Raw genomic sequence first — 19,930 nt, 5'->3', positions numbered from 1 at the left:
TGTTGGCGATTGTGAGAGTAGTAGTGATTTCTTTTTGTTCTTCTACACTTTCATGAACAAAGAGATAAATGTTGTCCCTTCCGGCGTACCTAAATAAGTCAAAGATGTCCACCTATGTCACTAAAGAACAAATCCTCTCCATTCGAGAGGAGATGAACATTTTTTCTTCAGAAAATGAAAATGAGGTAATTATGGAGGCATGTTCGCCTTCAGAGAGGGTTACCATACTTGTTTCTTCTCCTCTTCTTATTTCTGCCTTTACCTTCCCCTTATCAAGGACATAGAAGTTCTCCCACCCCAAAGGTGGTCTTTAGCGTGACGAAACCTTCCACCCCCACCTCTTCCTTAGAGAATTCCACTATCAATCCCTTGAAAGTTTTTAAGTCGTTTGGGTCAAGGCGAAGCCTCTCGAAGGAATCCCGATAAAGAATATTCGCACAAATCCCTTGGTCAACGAGAACTCTTTTGATCTCTCAACCATCGCACTTGACGGTGATAACCAAATATGCATGGCAACGGGGCGAGTTGGGGACGGTGTTTACCTTCCCCAAACCCAAATCTCGATCCCCAAACAGTCCTCGTTCTCCGCCCTAAACCCAAACGGGGATGGAGAATCAAAATCCAAACCCGTCCCAAACGGGTTCGGATTGGTTTCGGGTATCCTTGCCCTGGCACCATTCATTTATTGAAATCAATTTTTTTAATAAAAATATTTATTTTTTTCAAAATAGAATTAGATTACAAATAATAAAATAAAACAATCTAAAAAAATTTCATACATATGTTTCAAATATTTTAAATAATAAATTAAAATTAAAATATCAAAATATTGATCACATATTTAATATTCTAAATTATCAAAAATAAATAATAATGTACATAATGAAATAAATGGGACGAGTTCAGGGTGGGTACTAGTGTCCCCATTACCCGATTTGTCCCCGTATTTTATAATCGAGGAAAATCCAAACCCAGTCAATGCGAGTTTCCCCGTCAACTTCGGGATGGATTCGGGTGGGTACCCGCGGATACGGGTTAGGTTGCCATGCCTAACCATGAGGTCATCATTATGAGGGTGGATGCCTACTACATCTTTTTCAAAGAAGAAGATCTTGGTCTCTAGCGTCTTAGTTTTTCCTTCCTCTGACTCCTTGGGGAGATCCTCTATATTCAATATTTGACGGGCGTACCTTTTGCGGATAGAGCTAGTCTCTCCGTCTCCATCAAATCCTCTTGCATCATCCCACCCTCTTCTTTGGATGGCTCATTTCCTTTTCAAGATCTAGAACTTCATGCATCATCCCACCCTCGAGAGTTGGGCCCACCTGACCCTTGGGAGTAGTCTCCATTAACATACTTCTTGAGGTGTCCCTCTTGGATCAGGCACTCGATCTCTTTCTTGAGTTGATAACATTCTTCTGCGTGGTGCCCTTTAACTTTGTGGAACTTACATTATCTGCCTGGATCAGGTCCCATAACATTTTCCTTTGGGACTGGAGGCGCAAGGATATTGTGTCGAGAAGCGACAACTACTCCCACTTGGGCCTAGGGTTTAGGGAATCTTCAAGAAGCGGTAATTGCTCCCTATTGACTTGATGAACTTTTAACTGTCTATTTATTAGGAAGTCATGACATGATTCCACATATGAAGTTAGGGACTGGATAACTGATATTATACACGTCTTCTCTTAGGGTGAACTTCCGTGCCACGTAAAGGACTTGCCCAACACGATGCCTTATTGGGAGGACGCCTAACAAAGGACTCGTGTCGCCTTATTTGGGCCCCTTACACATATATCACTACAACACATATTTTTTAGGGTAGCAGTTCAAACATCGATATCAGTTTGTTGAACCATTTAGATGTCTTCAACGATGTTATGCATATGTGAGATCTTGAGGCCCATTAACTAGTCAATTATATTGAATACATCATGAGTTATTATATATCAGTTGGTATTTATCATGAATGTGCCACATTTGTGAAAATTATCCTAATGTCACAATGTGATAATATAAAATTGTATGCTTAACATCAAGAAGACACAAGAAAGGATATCAAACAAGCATTTTGAGTTATGATTGTTAAAGATGAACGTGCCACACATGATATAAATTTTGATTATTCTTATGATCATCTAGGCAATAACCTGATTGAACTACCAAATATTTATAATAATGATTTTCAGGAATTCCTACATAGAAGATATCATGTTCACGGTAAAGAAATTCATTGACACCTAAACAAAACTTGATAGAATATATATAAGAACATTTTGGAAAAATGAATAACCACAACTAAAAATTATTTTAATCGATTAGTATATTCTCTAATAGTGGTTTCATTATTATTTATGTAGTGTGTTATTTAATATAATTTTTATTTGTTTGTATTTATTTATTTTTGGAATATTTTAATTAATTTTAAATATATGTTATTTCCTTTTAAAACATTTTAATATAATTGAATTAAATTATATTAATTATATATTTTATATATTAATGTAAAATATGATTTAAATGAGTGATATGAACATATCAATAATTTGTACTAGTAGTTTATTGGGGAAAAATAAATAAAATTGCATGAAGCCAAACTCAAAAAAGTGTAGAAAAGTACATACTGCCTAACTGGCTTCCCATTGGTCAGTTTTAGGAGACATGGATCACCAGGTAAGTGACAGTAGGCCATACATAAGTTATAATCCAACGCCATAATCACTAACATCTCACCGTTTTCAATATTCCAAATTTCTCACAACACAGCGAATTCAGAGTCAAAATGGACGCAAACACAAAGGTGAAGAAAGGAGCAGGAGGAAGGAAAGGAGGAGGACCGAGGAAGAAATCGGTGACAAGATCCGTCAGAGCCGGACTTCAATTTCCCGTCGGAAGAATCGGCCGTTTTTTGAAGAAAGGCAGATACGCTCAGCGTGTTGGTACTGGTGCTCCTGTTTACCTAGCAGCTGTTCTTGAATATCTTGCCGCCGAGGTAAATTTCAATTTTCACTTTCTCTTCTACTTTCGATTTCTATTAGTTAGGAATTTTTGATGAATTGTTGTTTATATTTATGTGAAGGTTCTTGAATTGGCTGGAAATGCGGCACGCGATAACAAGAAGAATAGGATTAGTCCAAGACATTTGTTGTTAGCTGTGAGGAATGATGAGGAACTAGGAAAATTACTTGCTGGTGTTACTATTGCTTATGGTGGTGTTCTTCCTAATATAAACCCTGTTCTTTTGCCTAAGAGGACTGAAAATACTTCTTCTGCAAAGGAGCCTAAATCTCCAAAGGCCAAGAAAACTCCTAAGAAAGCTTAGATTGAAAGATGGCAAGATTCCAGGTCTTGTTCTGCATGGATAGTTTAGTTTAGGCACCTCTAATTTAGCGGATACATATTTAGTGTAAACCAGTCAATCTAATTCCTAATTGTCTTTCTATGTTTATGAGTTTTATTTGATAATAAACTCCTTTTGTTTTTAACCAAATACTGTGTTTATCATGCTTACTGTTATTGACTTGCAATATTGAGAGGCGTTTAATTTATATTCCGTTACTATCTGAAAAGAAAAAAAGAAAAAGAAAAACATGATTAGGATATTGTCATTTTATGAGCAAAATTATTATTCTATCTTTATAAAAATCTAATAACATCCCCATCTATTATTTCTAGTTGAATTCTATAAATTGGGCCTTACTCAATTATGTACTATATAAAATTACTTCATTATCTATGATTAAAACAAGAGATTAATTGTTATGCATTGTCAGTGTAAAAAGTTTTACACTGTGAATGCATTACAATCATCAATCTATATTATTTTTTAAATGTTTCAAATAAAAGTCAAACATTTTAAATGAATTAGTGGTTGTGATTAACTGTCAGTGTAAAAAATCTTTACACTGTCAGTGTATATCAATTAATCTATTAAAACTAATATTATGTAATTTGTAATTTGTCGATTGCTAATCATGATTACTACTTATTTAATTAAATTATTTTTTAATTAGATAAAATATTAATTATAATTTGATTTAAACCAACCTTTCCAATATAGACTTATTTATTCTTCACTCATTTCACAGAATCTTTTTCAAAAAGAAAACCTTTCATCTTCAATGATGAATCACCTCTCATCATTTTAACCGAACACATAAAAATCCATCATTAACCTGCAGGTTCAAAAACCATTCTAACCTTCAACACATAACACCTGTAAATTCAATACAAAACACCAATTTCCAGAACACAATTCACAGATAATCGCATAAGCAAAAGAGCATATCTAGACGAAGCAGAATGGAGAAGAAGAAAACATAAATAAATAGTATAAAAGAGTCGATTTCGTAACCTTAGCTGTCAAATCTTTCGCCGGCTTCGGTGTTCCCCAGACTAGCTCTGTGTTCGTAAGTCTTCTAACTTTTTCCACATATTCTTTATACAGTTTTGTTTGTCTTGCTCCACTGATGTAAAACTCTTTGCTGATTGCGTAAATCCACTGATTTTGTCATTTTTAGGGTTAGGGTATTGATGTTGTATATACCTTTTTGTTTCATTGTTATCCATCGCCTCATTATTTTTTTGAGGTTCATCTTCTTCGAGATCAATTTCGTGGCTTCTTAAAGAACTAACAAGTTCTTCAAGACTAATGTTGTTGAGATCCTTTGCCAGCTTCAAGGAAGTTATCATATGTCTCCATTTTTTGGGAAGACTTCTGATCATTTTCTTGACATGGTCAGCTGTAGAGTATCCTTTGTCCAAAACTTTTAGTCCTACAACAAGCATTTGAAACCTTGAGAACATAGTCTCAACTGTTTCATCATCTTTCATTTTGAATGCCTTGTACTTTTGAATTAAGGTCAATGTCTTTGTCTCCTTTACTTGAGCATTCCCCTCACGAGTCATCATCAGAGATTCAAAAAGGGATTTGATAGAATCTTTGTTTGTTATCTTCTCATACTCCGTATAAGAGATTTTTGACAATATGGTTCTAGCCTTATGATGATTTTTGAAGTATTTCTTCTGTTGATCAATCACAACACTTTTTACTATAGTATTTCCTTCAGCATTCACTAGGTGAATATAGCCATCGCCTACAAGATCCTAGAGATCAACATCGTAACCAAGAAAGAAACTTTCTATTCTATCTTTTCAATAGTCAAATTTCTCACCATCAAAGATTGGTGGTTTTGTACTGTAATGATCTCTTTCATTACTATTAACAACATTAGCAGCGACCATTGTTTCTCACACAAACTGGATTGGTACTAAACACAGTGAGGTGTTGATAAAACTTATATCACAATCAGAATCGGAGCTTTGATTTCAATTGAATGTGTGAAAAACACAAGAAATAGGGGTTTGAATTGGGTTTTACAAGCAAAAGTTTTTTCCAAAACAAGAACACCACTTAACAAGTTAATAACAAAGAGATAAAAAAACACAAGTATTTTTATCCTGATTCGCTTGAAACTCAAATCTACTCCAGTCCACCCGCCAAGGTGATTTTTCCTTATACACAAGGACTTAATCCACTATATTCAACAAATTACAATAATCACAAAGAATAACCTTCTTTGTCTTCTTAAGGATCCAATTATACCTTAGTCTGCTTAAGAACTCACAAAGAACAACCTTATTTGTCTTCTCAAGGATAACCTCCTTAAAGAATCAAACAAACAGTTTGAATAATATTTTATGTGTTACAAGATGCTTCAATACAAGCAGATTTTACACAAATGAATAACAAACACTTAAAGAAAAACTGTATAGAAAAATAATTGATAGCTTTTCAAAAAGAAAATAGACTTGTCAAAATATTGTGTCACCGATAGTTTTCTTCAAGTCTCCAAGTCTTACTTATATAGCATAAGAAGAAGACGGTTGGAGGACATAATGGAAAAAACTCATAGAGCGGCTGTCCACTGTTGGATGGGAAAGGAGTGATACTACGTATTATCCTTCGCCTACAAAATTAATAACAAATGTGATGTATAATATTGTCCTTGCCCATGAAATCAGGTAGTGGAAAGGATGTTTGTTTTGTATTATGTACTATTTGATCACGTTCTCATTTGATCTTATCTTCTAGTTCATTTGCTTCTGATGAAAGTTGATGAAGTATGAAATGAAGAAAGATAAAGCTGGATTCAGAAACTTCAAAATCTTTGGTTTGAACCTTGACAACGTCAGTAGTCTGACTTAAGATCTTCAGAGTCTTTAGAATCTTCAGTCAGAACCTTGATAACTTCAATCATGTGACTTGAGATCTTTATAATCTTCAGCTACATAACATAACTTCAAAAGCTTGCCATCTTCAGAAGTTTGGTGATCAAAGTCACGTCCAGAAGCATGAGCTGAGAGAACATTGCAGAAGCAACATAATGTCTCCTTAAAAGCTTCTCAAAAGTGAATCAACACAGAAGCAAAAAGAACATTACAACATCAATATTGAACATCTTTCAGAACTTCTAATAGCTGGCGCATAAGCGAATTTGGAACATAGCATTCAGAAACTGATAACGTCGCACATTATATATTCAGAATCAGAATTGGTTGTTAAAGCTGCACAATAACAAACCATCAGAGTACCAAAATTGTTCTCACATAAATACAATATTATTATCATTAAAACTCAAGCTATAGATACAGAACCAAATATTGTTCTAACAGACATTCACGCATCTTTCTAGTACCTTTTCTAAGTTAGCAAAGGGACCCCTCAAAGCTTGATTCACATATTGAAAAATCATCCATGAATACTTCTATGATATCATCTAGAAAGTCTGTGAATATCCCATCTTGACGTGTCTGGTAGCAGCTTCGTCCTTATACCTTTGTTTATTTGTTACTAACTAGTAAACGAGCTTAGTAATCATCCAAGAAATAGATAAAGTGGAACAATTTGTCTATTTCGTGATCATGATGTTCAAAGGTGTTGAGGCTTGGTATCAGAAGATTGAAAGACTCACATTGGCAGTGGTGGTGACTGTAAGGAGACTTAGTAATTCCTGAAATTTGAGTTCAAAGATAGCAACAATTAAGCCGAATACGAAGCTCTCATCGATGACATGACATCCTTCCTAGAGGTAGCCGCATCGACTCTGAAAGTCAAAAATGAGTTGAACAATAAATTTATATATAAAAACCACATTTAAATTCAAAAACTATAAATTATAATTTTAAAATAAAACAGTTTTAAAAACCGAATTAATTCTATTTTAAAAAAACTAAACACCACAAAATTACTTTTAAAATCAATTCTACACCTTTAAAATATATAATCTTTTACCTTCTTTAAAAATCAAATCAAACAATAATTAATTAAATAAAGAAAAATACTTACAAGTGTTCCATGGACAAAGATCTTAAATACAATGTATCCCATTGACGACTAGTTGGATGTATATTGCATATATAAGTGTGGGTGCTCTTAGGCGGTGGACTGGCGGAAGCTTTTAAAACTCGTTGTGATTTAATTAAATGAATTTTACTAGTTTATGGGGAAAAATAAACAAAATTGCAAGGAGACAGATTAAAAAAAGAAAAGAAAAGTACAGACCGCGTAACTGGCTTCCCATTGGACAGTTTTAGGAGACAAGGATCGCCAGGTAAGTGACAGTAAACCATAGATAAGTTCTAATCTAACGGTGGCCTTGTTTCCAAAGCAAGATCCCATAAAAGTATAAAACCCTGCCAACCCCAATTCCCACCAACATCTCACCATTTCCAATATTCAAAATTTCTTACAACGCAGCGAATTCACATTCAAAATGGACGCAAGCACAAAGGTGAAAAAAGGAGCAGGAGGAAGGAAAGGAGGAGGACCGAGAAAGAAATCGGTGACAAGATCCGTTAGAGCCGGACTCCAATTTCCCGTCGGAAGAATCGGTCGGTTTTTGAAGAAAGGCAGATACGCTCAGCGTGTTGGTACTGGTGCTCCTGTTTACCTAGCAGCTGTTCTTGAATATCTTGCCGCCGAGGTAAATTTCGATTTTCAATCTTCTGCTTGAGTTTTGTTTTTTCTTAGTCAGGAATTTTTGATGAATTGTTCTTATTTATTTATGTGTAGGTTCTTGAATTGGCTGGAAATGCGGCACGCGATAACAAGAAGAATAGGATTAGTCCAAGACATTTGTTGTTAGCTGTGAGGAATGATGAGGAACTTGGAAAATTACTTGCCGGTGTTACCATTGCTCACGGTGGTGTTCTACCTAACATCAACCCTGTTCTTTTGCCTAAGAGGACTGAAAGTGCTTCTTCTACTGCAAAGGAGCCTAAATCTCCAAAGGCCAAGAAAACTCCTAAGAAAGCTTAGATTGAAAGATGGCTTTAGATTCTAGGTCTTGTTCTGTGTTGATAGTTTAGTTTAGGCACCTCTAATCTAGCGGATACATATTTATTGTGTGTATCAATCCATGTAATTCCAATTTTTTCTCGTTTATGAGTTTTATTTGATAATGGAATCCTTTAATTTTTAATCAACTACTTTGTTGTTTATCATGTGTACTGTTATTGAGAGGCGTTTAATTTATATTCAGTTACTGTACAGTCAATTGTATTTCAAAATCTGAAAAGAAAGAAAAAGAAAAGATAATAATGATTGCAATGTTGTCATTTTATGAGCAAAGTTATAACTCAATCTATATGTATGTCTGAAACGTTTATATTTTGGACGAGATATAGAACTTACAGTTTCCATTCAGAAATTTTAGCATGCATTATTCAATCTATATGTAATTCCGATTTCTCTTTCTTTGATTTATGAGTTTTATTTGGTAATGAAATCCTTTTATATTAAACAACTATGGTGTTTATCAACCATGATTGCAATATTGTCCGTTCATGAGCAAAGTTATAACTCAATCTATAAGTAGGTCTGACACATTTGTTTTTCGGACTGGAAATATTATTATGCAAAAGAAATGGATCAAAATTTGACACTTATTGTTAGTTTGTGACATAAGGATAATGAATAACTCCAATGCATAGAGAAGAATTTCTTCAATTGATTCAATGAATATAATGAACTTTAGGTTAATCATATACAAATGTTTTTTATCTAGTTTAAATGGCAAACGTTTATTTGTCAAATTAGAAACTAGCTTAAGCAAGGTCTTAGCTACTTAGCTAATTACATATACAAGTGTAGTTTATACACCAGATTAAAAAAATGGGCTCGAATGTAGCGGTTTTGTGAATATATCATAATTTAATTTGCTTAATTAATTGATTGCAGATCTATATCCTTGTTGAGTAGTGTATCCCAAATTTGATGGCAATCCATCGTAATGTGCTTTGTTATAGGTTGAGGATGAAGTATGTGAAAGTCTCGAAGAAGATAAATAAGCTATTAAGCTTCATAATATACGTTTGCTAATGCCTTATACTCTGCCTCAGAGGAAGATTTAGAAACAATTGAGTGGGACATTGAGTTGCTCGAGTTCTAAGTCTACATCGAATTAAGGAAAAGCTCCGAAAGTTGTTCGTCGACTTCTTAGCAGAAATGAATCACATACCCTCGAAGCCAGATCGTATATGAGTGGTCTTTACTGATGAGTTGTCCAACAACAACAAGGGGAACGGTGCAAGTGTGATCTTAGAAATAAATTCTAATTTAGTAGTTAAAGTGTATGTAGGATTCAAGTTCCCAACAACCAACAATCAAGTCGAATATGAAGTCAATATCATCGGGATCATACTTGCGGGAGAAAGAGGGTCTTAATGCATTAAGTTACAAAAGAACTCCCAATTGATTATTTCCCAAATAAGAGGAGAATCCCAAACAAAAGACTTTTTTTTTCCAGAATTACCTCAAACTGGTTATGGGAAAGCTAGCAGAATTTGAAGCGTTGGAGATTAACCATGCACATTAAGAGGAAAACACCCGAGCCGATGTCCTATCTCGGCTAGGCAGTACTAAAATCCCCAGAATCAACCATTCTTTCATTTAGGAAATAAAAAAAAGACACCCAACGCCAAAACGAAGGGGAAATCAATAGCAATAGTAAGCGACACAATTCCACCCTCTTGGATGTCCTTGATTCAGCAATATATTGAGTATGGAATCCTTCCAATAGATCCAACCAACGCGACACTGATAAAAAGAAGGCCATAAGGTACACCATGGTCAGAGGAACTTTGTACAAAAGAGGTTTATCCACGCCATTACTTAGGTACTTATGGAAAGCAGAGGATGATTACACTCTCTTAGAGGTGCATGAAGGAATCGTCGGGAAACACCCAGGGGGCAAGAGCACTAGCTAAAAAGGTTCTGAGGGCAAGATAATATTGGTCGACCATTGCCCAGGACGCGCAGGAATACGTGATAAAATGAGACCAATGCCAAATGTACGATGACGTATTCAATACCTCAACCATTAAACTGCACATATTAATGTTGCCTTGGCCATTCATGTAGTGGGGAATGGATATCCTCGACCCTTTCGCTCAGGCACCAGGGTAGCTTAGATATCTTATTGTTGTTGTTGACTATTTCACTAAGTGGATCGAAGCCAAGGCATTAGCTAATATCACCATAACGAACATCATAAAATTCTTTAAGAAAAACATATTGGCCAGGTTAGGAGTGACCCAAACCATTGTCATAGATAATGGAACACAATTTATAGACAAAAGCCTAACAAACCTCCTGGAAGAATTGAGAGTCAAAGAACATTTCACATCAGTACGACATCCATAAACAAACAGTTAGGTCGAGGTTGCCAATCGAGTAATAGTAAGAGACTTGAAAAGGATATTGGAAGAAGCCAAATGAAATTGGGATGATGAACTACCACATGTCTTGTAGGGTTACTGTACTACACCATATTATACCACAGAAGAAACTCTTTTTCGTTTAACATATGGGATATAAGTTGTTATCCTGATAGAGATTGAAGAGATGAGCTAGAGGATAACCAATCCATTGCTAGCAAAAAGCAATGGAAAATCTATCAAAGAGGAAATCCACTTTTTGAAAGAAAAAATAATGGTATCCGCTTTCACCAACGTTGTCTTTAAACAAAGCACGAATTTAGGGTACAATTGACGCGTCCGGTATGAGAATTCCAACTCAGGGATTTGGTACTCTGAAGGGCACACATCAGAAAGAAAAACATTCAACATGGAAAATTAGTTGCTAATTGGGAAGGCCTCTACCGAGTACAAGCTGGCATTGGGAGAGGGACGTATCTCATAAAATCTCTCAAAGGATAACAATTAGCGATGACATAAAACATCACTTAGTTGAAGCGATATTATAGGTAATGATTATTTTAATTCCATTTTTATGTAACTAACTGAATCTGGTATGAATACAACTATCCATCTATTGTTATTCTCCTATTGCAATCTTTTCTATTTGTCATATTGTAGGACAATAGAAAATGGAAATTAATTGCATTCATGTGTATCCAATACGGACGAAACATATTATTGCATATCTGATACGACTTAAAGCGCATTCCATACTTTTATGCATATCTGATACAAACTAAACATGTTATTGCATATCTTGAAAGGCTTAAAATGCATTACACACATCGATGCATAGCTGGCACACCCCATCAGATCTAGCCAATCCAAGGGTGTTAGGTAGTGGACGTGGAAGCTTGTTTTGCAGATTACTTCTAGGTTACATGCCTTTAATAAAGACAACAAATTTTGATGATGACAACTAATGATGACAATTGAATGTCTAATAATGAGAAATTAAGTGTAATAGATTAAAATGGTTAAAGATCAATGGGCAATCTTAACAAGTGTACTAGTCTCGTCAAAATAATAAATAAAATTCGTCTCCATAGGGATTACGAATTTTAACAAGGTAGCGATAATGAGAATTTAAGTAAATAACCAAAAGAGTGGTTTTCAATATTGGTGTGGTATGAAAAATAATAACGAGAAATTTTACGAGATAAAATTCAATGATTAAAGGCGATTAGTTATTTCTTTAAACTCCCCTACTTATACTTGTTGATGAACTATGTATTAATTGAACCACTCATATGTTAAAGTCATACACCAAATTAACTAGGCCACTATATCCAATTCCTTGGTGTGCAACTCACAAATTTACATAATAATTTCCTAATTCCTTAGGGCAATTCAGTGTTAATCTAGGCGTTCTAAGTTCGTTAATTCAAAAACCATAACTTCTAATTATCTATCCCTAGTTAATTATAAAGTTGAACAGTTGCCCAATATCGGATTGGTAGACTTACAATTAATAATTTATACTCATCTGATATTGATTTATGCATTCGTCCATAAATAAAAAACATTAAAATCAAGAAAAATAAAATAATAACAATCACATAAAAGAATTCAATAAATCTCAAACACCTATATGATCCAACAAGGTACAAGCAAGTTTGTCCCAAAAGACCTAATCTAAGGAATCTAGCTACTTATTGTTGGTGTAAACTCTAGAGGCCAATACTTTTGGTACTTGTATCGAATTATTTATTAATAATAAAAGATTTTTTTCTTTATTATGTTTGTTTAATAAAGTACCTGGAATAGCTAGTCCGTTTAATGTATCAAGTGTGACTTAATCATGAGATCACATTAAACATAAGGACACTATTCTAAAAGTATCCGTAGTCGAGCTTTATTGTGAAGTGGGATAACATTAAAGCATTAAGACTATTATGTATATAGACTGATGATCACATCTCATGGATCATGGATAAGGAGTTATCAAGTCTTAAACATAGGTATGAATATTAAGAGTAATACTTATACTGGATTGACCCACTATGAGAATACTATATAGAATGTTATGCGAAGTGTCATAAGTTATTCTCATGGTGATAATGGTGTATACCACCCTTCGACCTGAAACTACTATGGACCCTAGATGTAGAGTTGAGTGCCTTATTGCTGATCAAATGTTGTCCGTAACTGGATGACCATAAAGACAGTTGATGGGTACTCCACGAAGAATGCTAAGGGACATGAGTGACCTAGATGGAATTTGCCCATCCTGCTTAACAGGATAAATGTCTATGGACCCAATATTGAACTGGACAAGGATGACACGGTCTATGCCTTGTGTTCAATATAGACATAAGGGCAAATGGGTAATTGTACACATAAGTATTATCACAAAAGGATTTGTCAGATCACATGACATTTTCGTGTCTTGGGTAGCAGTGATGTGTTGCTAGATACCGCTCACTATTTATTATGTTAAATATGTGATTTAATATAATTGTCAATGCCACAAAAACCTACAGGGTCACACACAAAAGGACGAATTGATGAGAGATAGAGTAACTACGGAATACCGTAAGGTACGGTGCACTTAAGTGAATTGTAGAACATCGTAAGGTACGATGTACTTAAGTAGAATACGAAATATGGTAAGGTATAACGCGCTTAAGTGATTTTGGCATATTATAAGATATGGGCCACATACACTTAAGTGGGCTTTTTAGCTTGCAACCCACACAAGTGGTTCTATATATAGAACCCTTGTGTAAAAGCATTTGTGCAGTTGCAATTTCGTTTCTCTCTCTCTCTCTCTCTCTCTCTCTCTCTCTCTCTCACTCAAAGCCTTCATTCGTAGCAGCTAGCACTGAGATTTAAGGAATCCGTTTGTGTGGACTGAGTAGAGGCGTTGTCATTGTTCAACATTTGTGATCGCTCTGTAGATCTGCATCAAATATTACAATCGCCATAAGAGGTAACGATTCTATCACTGATCATGCCCATTCGTAAGGATCACTAAAGGAGAATTTTTTTAAATTCCGTTGCGTTTTGGATCGCTCTTCTCCTTCACTTATAGTGTGTGTTAGAGTTACCATGAGTTTAGATGAAAAGTACATGAAATTCAAAGAAGATAAATGTATTTAATGACTTCCCAAACCCTCAAAGTCCTGCCTTAAGAACTCCAAGCCGTTTTTCCGGTTTTGGTACGATGACGCCTTCAACACTGGTCACAGTAATTTCATTAGGACCATTGATGATGACGTCCTATACACATACAAGCTTTTCAATAGCCATAATTTTCGCCGGTAAAAACAGGTGCTCTATTATACGCCCCTTTAGGTTCAGTAGCCATTATCTAATAAGCAAATCTTAAGACTGGAAACAACTGGAGCTCGTGATACCACTTGTTAGACGATAAACCTAGATCTAGAGGGGGGGGGGGGTGTGTGAATAGATCCCAAGTTAAAAATTTATTCAAAATTTGATTTAGAAAAATTTATGGCGCGAAAGCAAGTTTCAAATATTTTCTGGATCCAAAATTGTCTAACCGAACCTACTATTAAAAAGCCCGAATATGCGTAAGAGTGTCAATGGTATGATAATAATCCACAAGTTGACTAAAAATACTTTAAACAACAAATTGAATACTCCATAATAGTAAAGGTCTATCTCCAATGATAACAACACACAAAAAACTAGTTGAAATAATTTGTCGAGCACTTTGCGTGTGATCAACAAAGTTTAGATATTAGTATAGTGTTTGTAGTTATTAGAAATCCAATCACTACCAAATGGTATGTGATTACTACAACAACACAAATTTAACAAATGATTTAAGAGTTATCATCCAAACAATGTTGAACAAGAGACCAAAGTAATCAACCATTTATAAACTGAAAAATAAAGAGATAGATAGAGATAGAGATAGAGAGAAAGAGAGTACAAAAGAATTTATTTAGGTAGTTCCCTAATCGACCTCGCTATGGGTACGTTTTCCCTCAATTAGAATTTGAATTAAGATATTAATATAATAATTCTTACTTTGCAAATGTATGAATACAAGAGATGAGAAATCAAATCCCATAAACCCTAAGTTTATTCTTGACTCTAGCACCTCCAAAAACCTTGATCAATCTTGATCAAGTAACTAACCATGCCGCTTCAATTCACCTGTTGTTGCTAATTCCTTGCAAGTCACCCATTATCCTAAGGCTTTCACACAACTGAATTAATCCCAATCACATGATCATGTAACCAACAATGCCACTTCAATTCACTTGTTGTTGCTACTTCCTTGCACGACCTCATTGTCTCAAAGCTTTCACCCGACTGAATTAATCCTAAGCACACACTTATTGAACCCAAGATTTGTCAACATGATCCACCGTTTCACGCTACTCCCTTCCACGACACACTTAGTCCCAAGGCTTTCACTCGATCAGATCCAAATTGCACAATCTTGTCAAAAACCTTCAAACCCTAAAGATCTTGAAGGAAAACCCCAAATCAGTTTTCTTATTTGAATCCCTCAAAGATCGCAACCCAATATTCTCGGTACAAGAAACCTAATTGGACGTTATCAATCCTAATCTAGATGGCATCCAATCAAAAAATGATTATGTGTAGTTTGATTGTGTGTATGCATAGATTGAATTGAAGATGATGAGATGCTTTGAGATCATGGATTCATATATGTTTTACTCACTGTAGAAACCTTATTAGAGAACGATGCATGTATGAAGTATTTATATGCATGGGTGGTTAATGGAAAAAGGAAATGCAAATAACTTGGAGAAATTATGAATTTTTCAAAAAATTTATCGTATAGGTCGACCAGTAAACAACATGGGTCGACTTGTTCAAGGTCATGCGTCGACATGTAACAGCTATGTGCTTCCTATGTGTCGACCTGAGGAGTCAACACATGAAACAGAAGCTACAAGCTTTAGTACTGCAACATATGTGTCGACCTACAAAATGCATATGTCGACCTATAGTAGTGAAAATGACCTGTAGACAACACGCATCGACCTGTAGATATCATGTGACAACCTATAGACAACATGTGTCAAACTATAATGCAATTTTCACAAAAACTTATTTTTCATACATTTTTCACAAAAACTTATTTTTCATGCATTTTGGATACATGAGACCTTTTCCAAGTTGTTTCCAAATTCTTTTATGCTTTCTAATTCTAAGATGCACATAGAGAATCAGTGGATACCGTCCCATATACATTAATGCTAAAGTATCATAGTTTTGGCATCATACAAAATACATCTAAACGAATTTGCACTCACAGACTTCTCTTTTCTTCATCAAACTTCAATCTATAATGGAACTCCCATGATGATCACTTTGTTCATTCTTTTTCTGGGGACTTTTTCCTTTCTTTTCATGTTGGCACTAGTAAGGTAGCAAAATTAAAATTAAAATAAATAATAGAAGTAAACAAGTTCATTAATTAACACAAAGGGAAGTACAAAAGAGGAAAGAACTTTTCTTAAACTAGCTAATACTCTTCTATGGATCATATTACAAAAAAGAAGATAAAATAAAAACTGGAAAATGCTAAAAACTCCTAAGTCACATGTTATCGGAGTTGAAGAAGTCATGCATTCGCTCCATCTCATCCCTGAAATCTTGATCTTGCTTGTTCCAGGTAGTCCTCATCTTTCCCTTTGATTTTCCAAGGCTTGATATTGTTCTCTAAAATGTGTTTCCATTGCTTCAGCTGTTGGAAACCGCTCCCTTAAGTTTTGAACCAGCATATGGTCTTTGTGCTCATCATAGAAATCCTGATAACTTGATCCAAATCTGGGAGCTTCGCAGTACAAGGTTGTAGCCAATTCGGTGGACCAACTTGTCATGCCTAGAGCATAATCCTCAAGCCTTGTAAGCGGTCAGATGCGTGTTGTTGTTGTGGATGTCCTTTAGGTTAATGGATTTCAAGATGGTAGAATTGACCCTTTCTTGTTGTGCTTCCTCGGGGACACCTTCATTGATCGTTTGTGTGGGAAGTCCTCTCATGGCGCTCCTTCTGATTAGCATCATATGTCTTATCATCTCATCATCAGGATGACTTGGTACTCCAACTAACCTGCATAATTAATTAAAAATACAAAAATATCCACAAGCTCGTTGTGGCGAGTCAGCCACATACTTAATATTTTCAACAATCAATTTCTCAACATCAATGTCTTCCCAGTTTAAAATGGACATCAGACCGTGACACCGCTTCACAATAAATTCATATTGGTTGGATGCTTATTCTAAGGTTTGCACAATAAATGATGCCCTTGCCCTTGGTATAAGGCACATCTTACTAGTCCTAAGCTTTAATGATTCCCATTCATAATCACACATTTGCCCCTGGTTGGCAAAATGAATTTATCATCTCCTCACACCTTGCCTCAGTCATAATGAGGTTCCTTCTATTTTGGATATTACATTTAGAGGGAGGTTGTAAGTAAAGAAGAAAGTTAATTTTAGAAGGACTATAATCAATACACTTATCTCGCACACATGATTGTAGTTCTTGAGTGGACACAAGGTAGTATAGGCGTAGAACTTGAACCCAATGGTTTTGTTTGTTTCTTTAATCATGTTATTCAACCTCTTCCAGCCTCTCTTTTCCAACCGTATTAGTAATTCCTCGTAGCCTTCCAAATTTTATACATCAAATGCCCTTTCCTTCACTATCTTGAAGTATTTAATTTTGAGATATTTTTTAGCATTGACCCTCTAAATGATAAAAATAAAAATAAAGCTTCACCAACTTAAAAAAAGACGCGATAACATATCTAGATGAATAGGAAATAGAATCGTGTTGGAAACAATAAGCTAAAACTAAGAAGACGATGTTCAATGATGCAAAGAGGAAACCACCAAGGAGCATAAAGAAGAGAAAAATGAAGACTAGAAGTTAAAACCCAATTTTATAGAAAAACCAATCAAATATTAATGATCCAGATTAAGGATAAAATATTAATCCAAGGTCAATCACTGCCAATGGCAATCAACACGCCGCTCCTCTATGTAAAAACGGAATTGACAGAAGTACTCGAGTGTACCAGATAGAGAAACCATTCCCTAACTTGCGTCATTAGGATGACGTGATTGTAGCATGTATCAAAACGTTCATAGGACAAGAAAAACAATTAATGTTGTTGCCCTCACTACTTTTCAATAGATTTCAAAGTGTTTCAGTTCCACATCGCACCGGACCTCGTCTTAGAGGAAGATTTGCATTATTTAAGGATTTTCCTGACTCCTTCAACGCACGACAAAGCCTTGGGACAACTGTTTTGGATCGGGCAAATGTTCAATGGACCAAGACCCAATCCACTCTACTCGACCCAAATTATAAAAACAATTCACATATTAAGAGCAAGGTATACAAAAATCTCTGATCTTCATTTTCATTATACTTATCTTGAATTTTGAATTAATTTGAAGGTTGGAGTGCTAACTATGCAAGTCCACCCCGCATCACCGTAAAAGAGATTGAAACCACCATTCAAAATCACCAATTATTCAACTATTCTCAATTATAATTTCTTGGTGGAGTAAAATCATCCGATTTTGGTTTCCAAACAAAACATGTTTAAATAATTAAAAATGTAAAATAATATAATATAATAAGTGAAGTCACTTTATACCAAGAAAATGGAATCTCGGCGGTGTGTGATCAAATTAAAGGGTATTTACAACTACTACTATGGCTACTCAAATTCAAAAAAGTATAGAAAAGTTCATACCATCTAACTATCTTCCCATTGGTCAGTTTTGGAAGACACGGATAGCCAGGTAAGTGACAGTAAGCCGTAGATAAGTTGTAATCCAACGGTGGATTTGTTTTCAAAGCAACATCCCGTGAAAGTATAAAACCCTGCCAACCTCAATTCCCTCCATCATCTCACCATTTCCAATATTCAAAATTTCTTACAACACAGCGAGTTATTCAAAATGGACGCAAGCACAAAGGTGAAGAAAGGAGCAGGAGGAAGGAAAGGAGGAGGATCGAGGAAGAAATCGGTGACAAGATCTGTCAGAGCCGGACTTCAATTTCCCGTCGGAAGAATCGGCCGTTTTTTGAAGAAAGGCAGATACGCTCAGCGTGTTGGTACAGGTGCTCCTGTATACCTAGCAGCTGTTCTTGAATATCTTGCTGCCGAGGTAAATTTCGATTTTCATCTTCTGCTTGAGTTTTGATTTCTCTTAGTTAGGAATTTCTGATGAATTGTTGTTTATATTTTTTTATGTGAAGGTGCTTGAATTGGCTGGAAATGCAGCACGCGATAACAAGAAAAATAGGATTAGTCCAAGACATTTGTTGTTAGCTGTGAGGAATGATGATGAACTTGGAAAATTACTTGCCGGTGTTACCATTGCTCACGGTGGTGTTCTACCTAACATCAACCCTGTTCTTTTGCCTAAGAGGACTGAAAATGCTTCTTCTTCTGCAAAAGAGCCTAAATCTCCAAAGGCCAAGAAAACTCCTAAGAAAGCTTAGATTGAAAGATGACTTTAGATTCTAGGTCTTGTTCTGTGTTGATAGTTTAGTTTAGGCACCTCTAATCTAGCGGATACATATTTATTGTGTGTATCAATCCATGTAATTCCAATTTTTTCTTTTTCTCGTTTATGAGTTTTATTTGACAATGGAATCCTTAAAATTTTAATAAACTACTTTGGTGTTTATAATGCGTACTTTTATTGAGAGGCTTGTAATTAATATTCAGTTACTGTACAATCGATTGTATTTCAAAATCTGAAAAGGAAGAAAAAGAAAAGATAACCGTGATTTCAATATTGTCATTTTGGATTATAGACAATGGTTTGGATATTCAACACCATCCTTTTTTATGTTTTAAACTCCACCTCTTCTTTCTCAACACCCATTTAGCTGTTACTTATTACTACAATAGTTCTATTTAATAAAATTTAACATCCTACCCCACTGGTTTTATTTCATATTTTTATTTCTTTTATGTTTTGTAATTATATATTAATAATAATTATTGATCAAAATTAAATTTACATTATTAAGAGAGTTGAATAATTTTTTTCTAATATAATAATTTATTTCAATTTTTTAAACACAATTATCGAATGTCATGTAGTAAAATAATAGATAATGATAGAAACCATATTTATAATAAAATAATCTTATATATAAAAGTTGTTTAATCATTTAATAATTTAT

At 34.9% G+C, this 19,930-nt stretch overlaps 2 protein-coding genes across 4 annotated transcripts; both read left to right on the top strand.

Annotated features, from left to right (window-relative positions):
• Positions 1-2,715: 2,715 nt before the first annotated feature.
• Positions 2,716-3,490, top strand: LOC127107439 (histone H2A.2-like). Its single transcript, XM_051044722.1, has 2 exons — positions 2,716-2,992; positions 3,080-3,490. Exons 1-2 carry the CDS (start codon positions 2,783-2,785, stop codon positions 3,320-3,322), a joined length of 453 nt encoding a protein of 150 aa, XP_050900679.1. The 5' UTR covers positions 2,716-2,782; the 3' UTR covers positions 3,323-3,490.
• A 4,265-nt stretch (positions 3,491-7,755) lies between these two features.
• LOC127107438 (histone H2A.2-like) lies at positions 7,756-19,434 on the top strand. 3 transcript variants are annotated; one of them, XM_051044721.1, is made up of 3 exons: positions 7,756-7,985; positions 8,075-8,216; positions 19,134-19,434. In XM_051044721.1, exons 1-3 carry the CDS (start codon positions 7,776-7,778, stop codon positions 19,235-19,237), a joined length of 456 nt encoding a protein of 151 aa, XP_050900678.1. In that variant the 5' UTR covers positions 7,756-7,775; the 3' UTR covers positions 19,238-19,434. The 3 variants fall into 3 exon arrangements, with proteins under 3 accessions (XP_050900678.1, XP_050900677.1, XP_050900675.1); XM_051044720.1 differs by lacking the exon at positions 19,134-19,434 and having other exon boundaries at positions 8,075-8,487; XM_051044718.1 differs by lacking the exons at positions 7,756-7,985; positions 8,075-8,216 and adding an exon at positions 18,625-18,900 and having other exon boundaries at positions 18,992-19,434.
• The last annotated feature ends 496 nt before the right edge of the window (positions 19,435-19,930 follow it).

Source organism: Lathyrus oleraceus, chromosome 7 (genome assembly GCF_024323335.1).
Source record: "Lathyrus oleraceus cultivar Zhongwan6 chromosome 7, CAAS_Psat_ZW6_1.0, whole genome shotgun sequence".
NCBI lineage: Eukaryota > Viridiplantae > Streptophyta > Magnoliopsida > Fabales > Fabaceae > Lathyrus > Lathyrus oleraceus.
The sequence above is the reverse complement of the archived record's forward strand: the minus strand, read 5'-3'. Positions and strand labels throughout refer to the sequence as shown.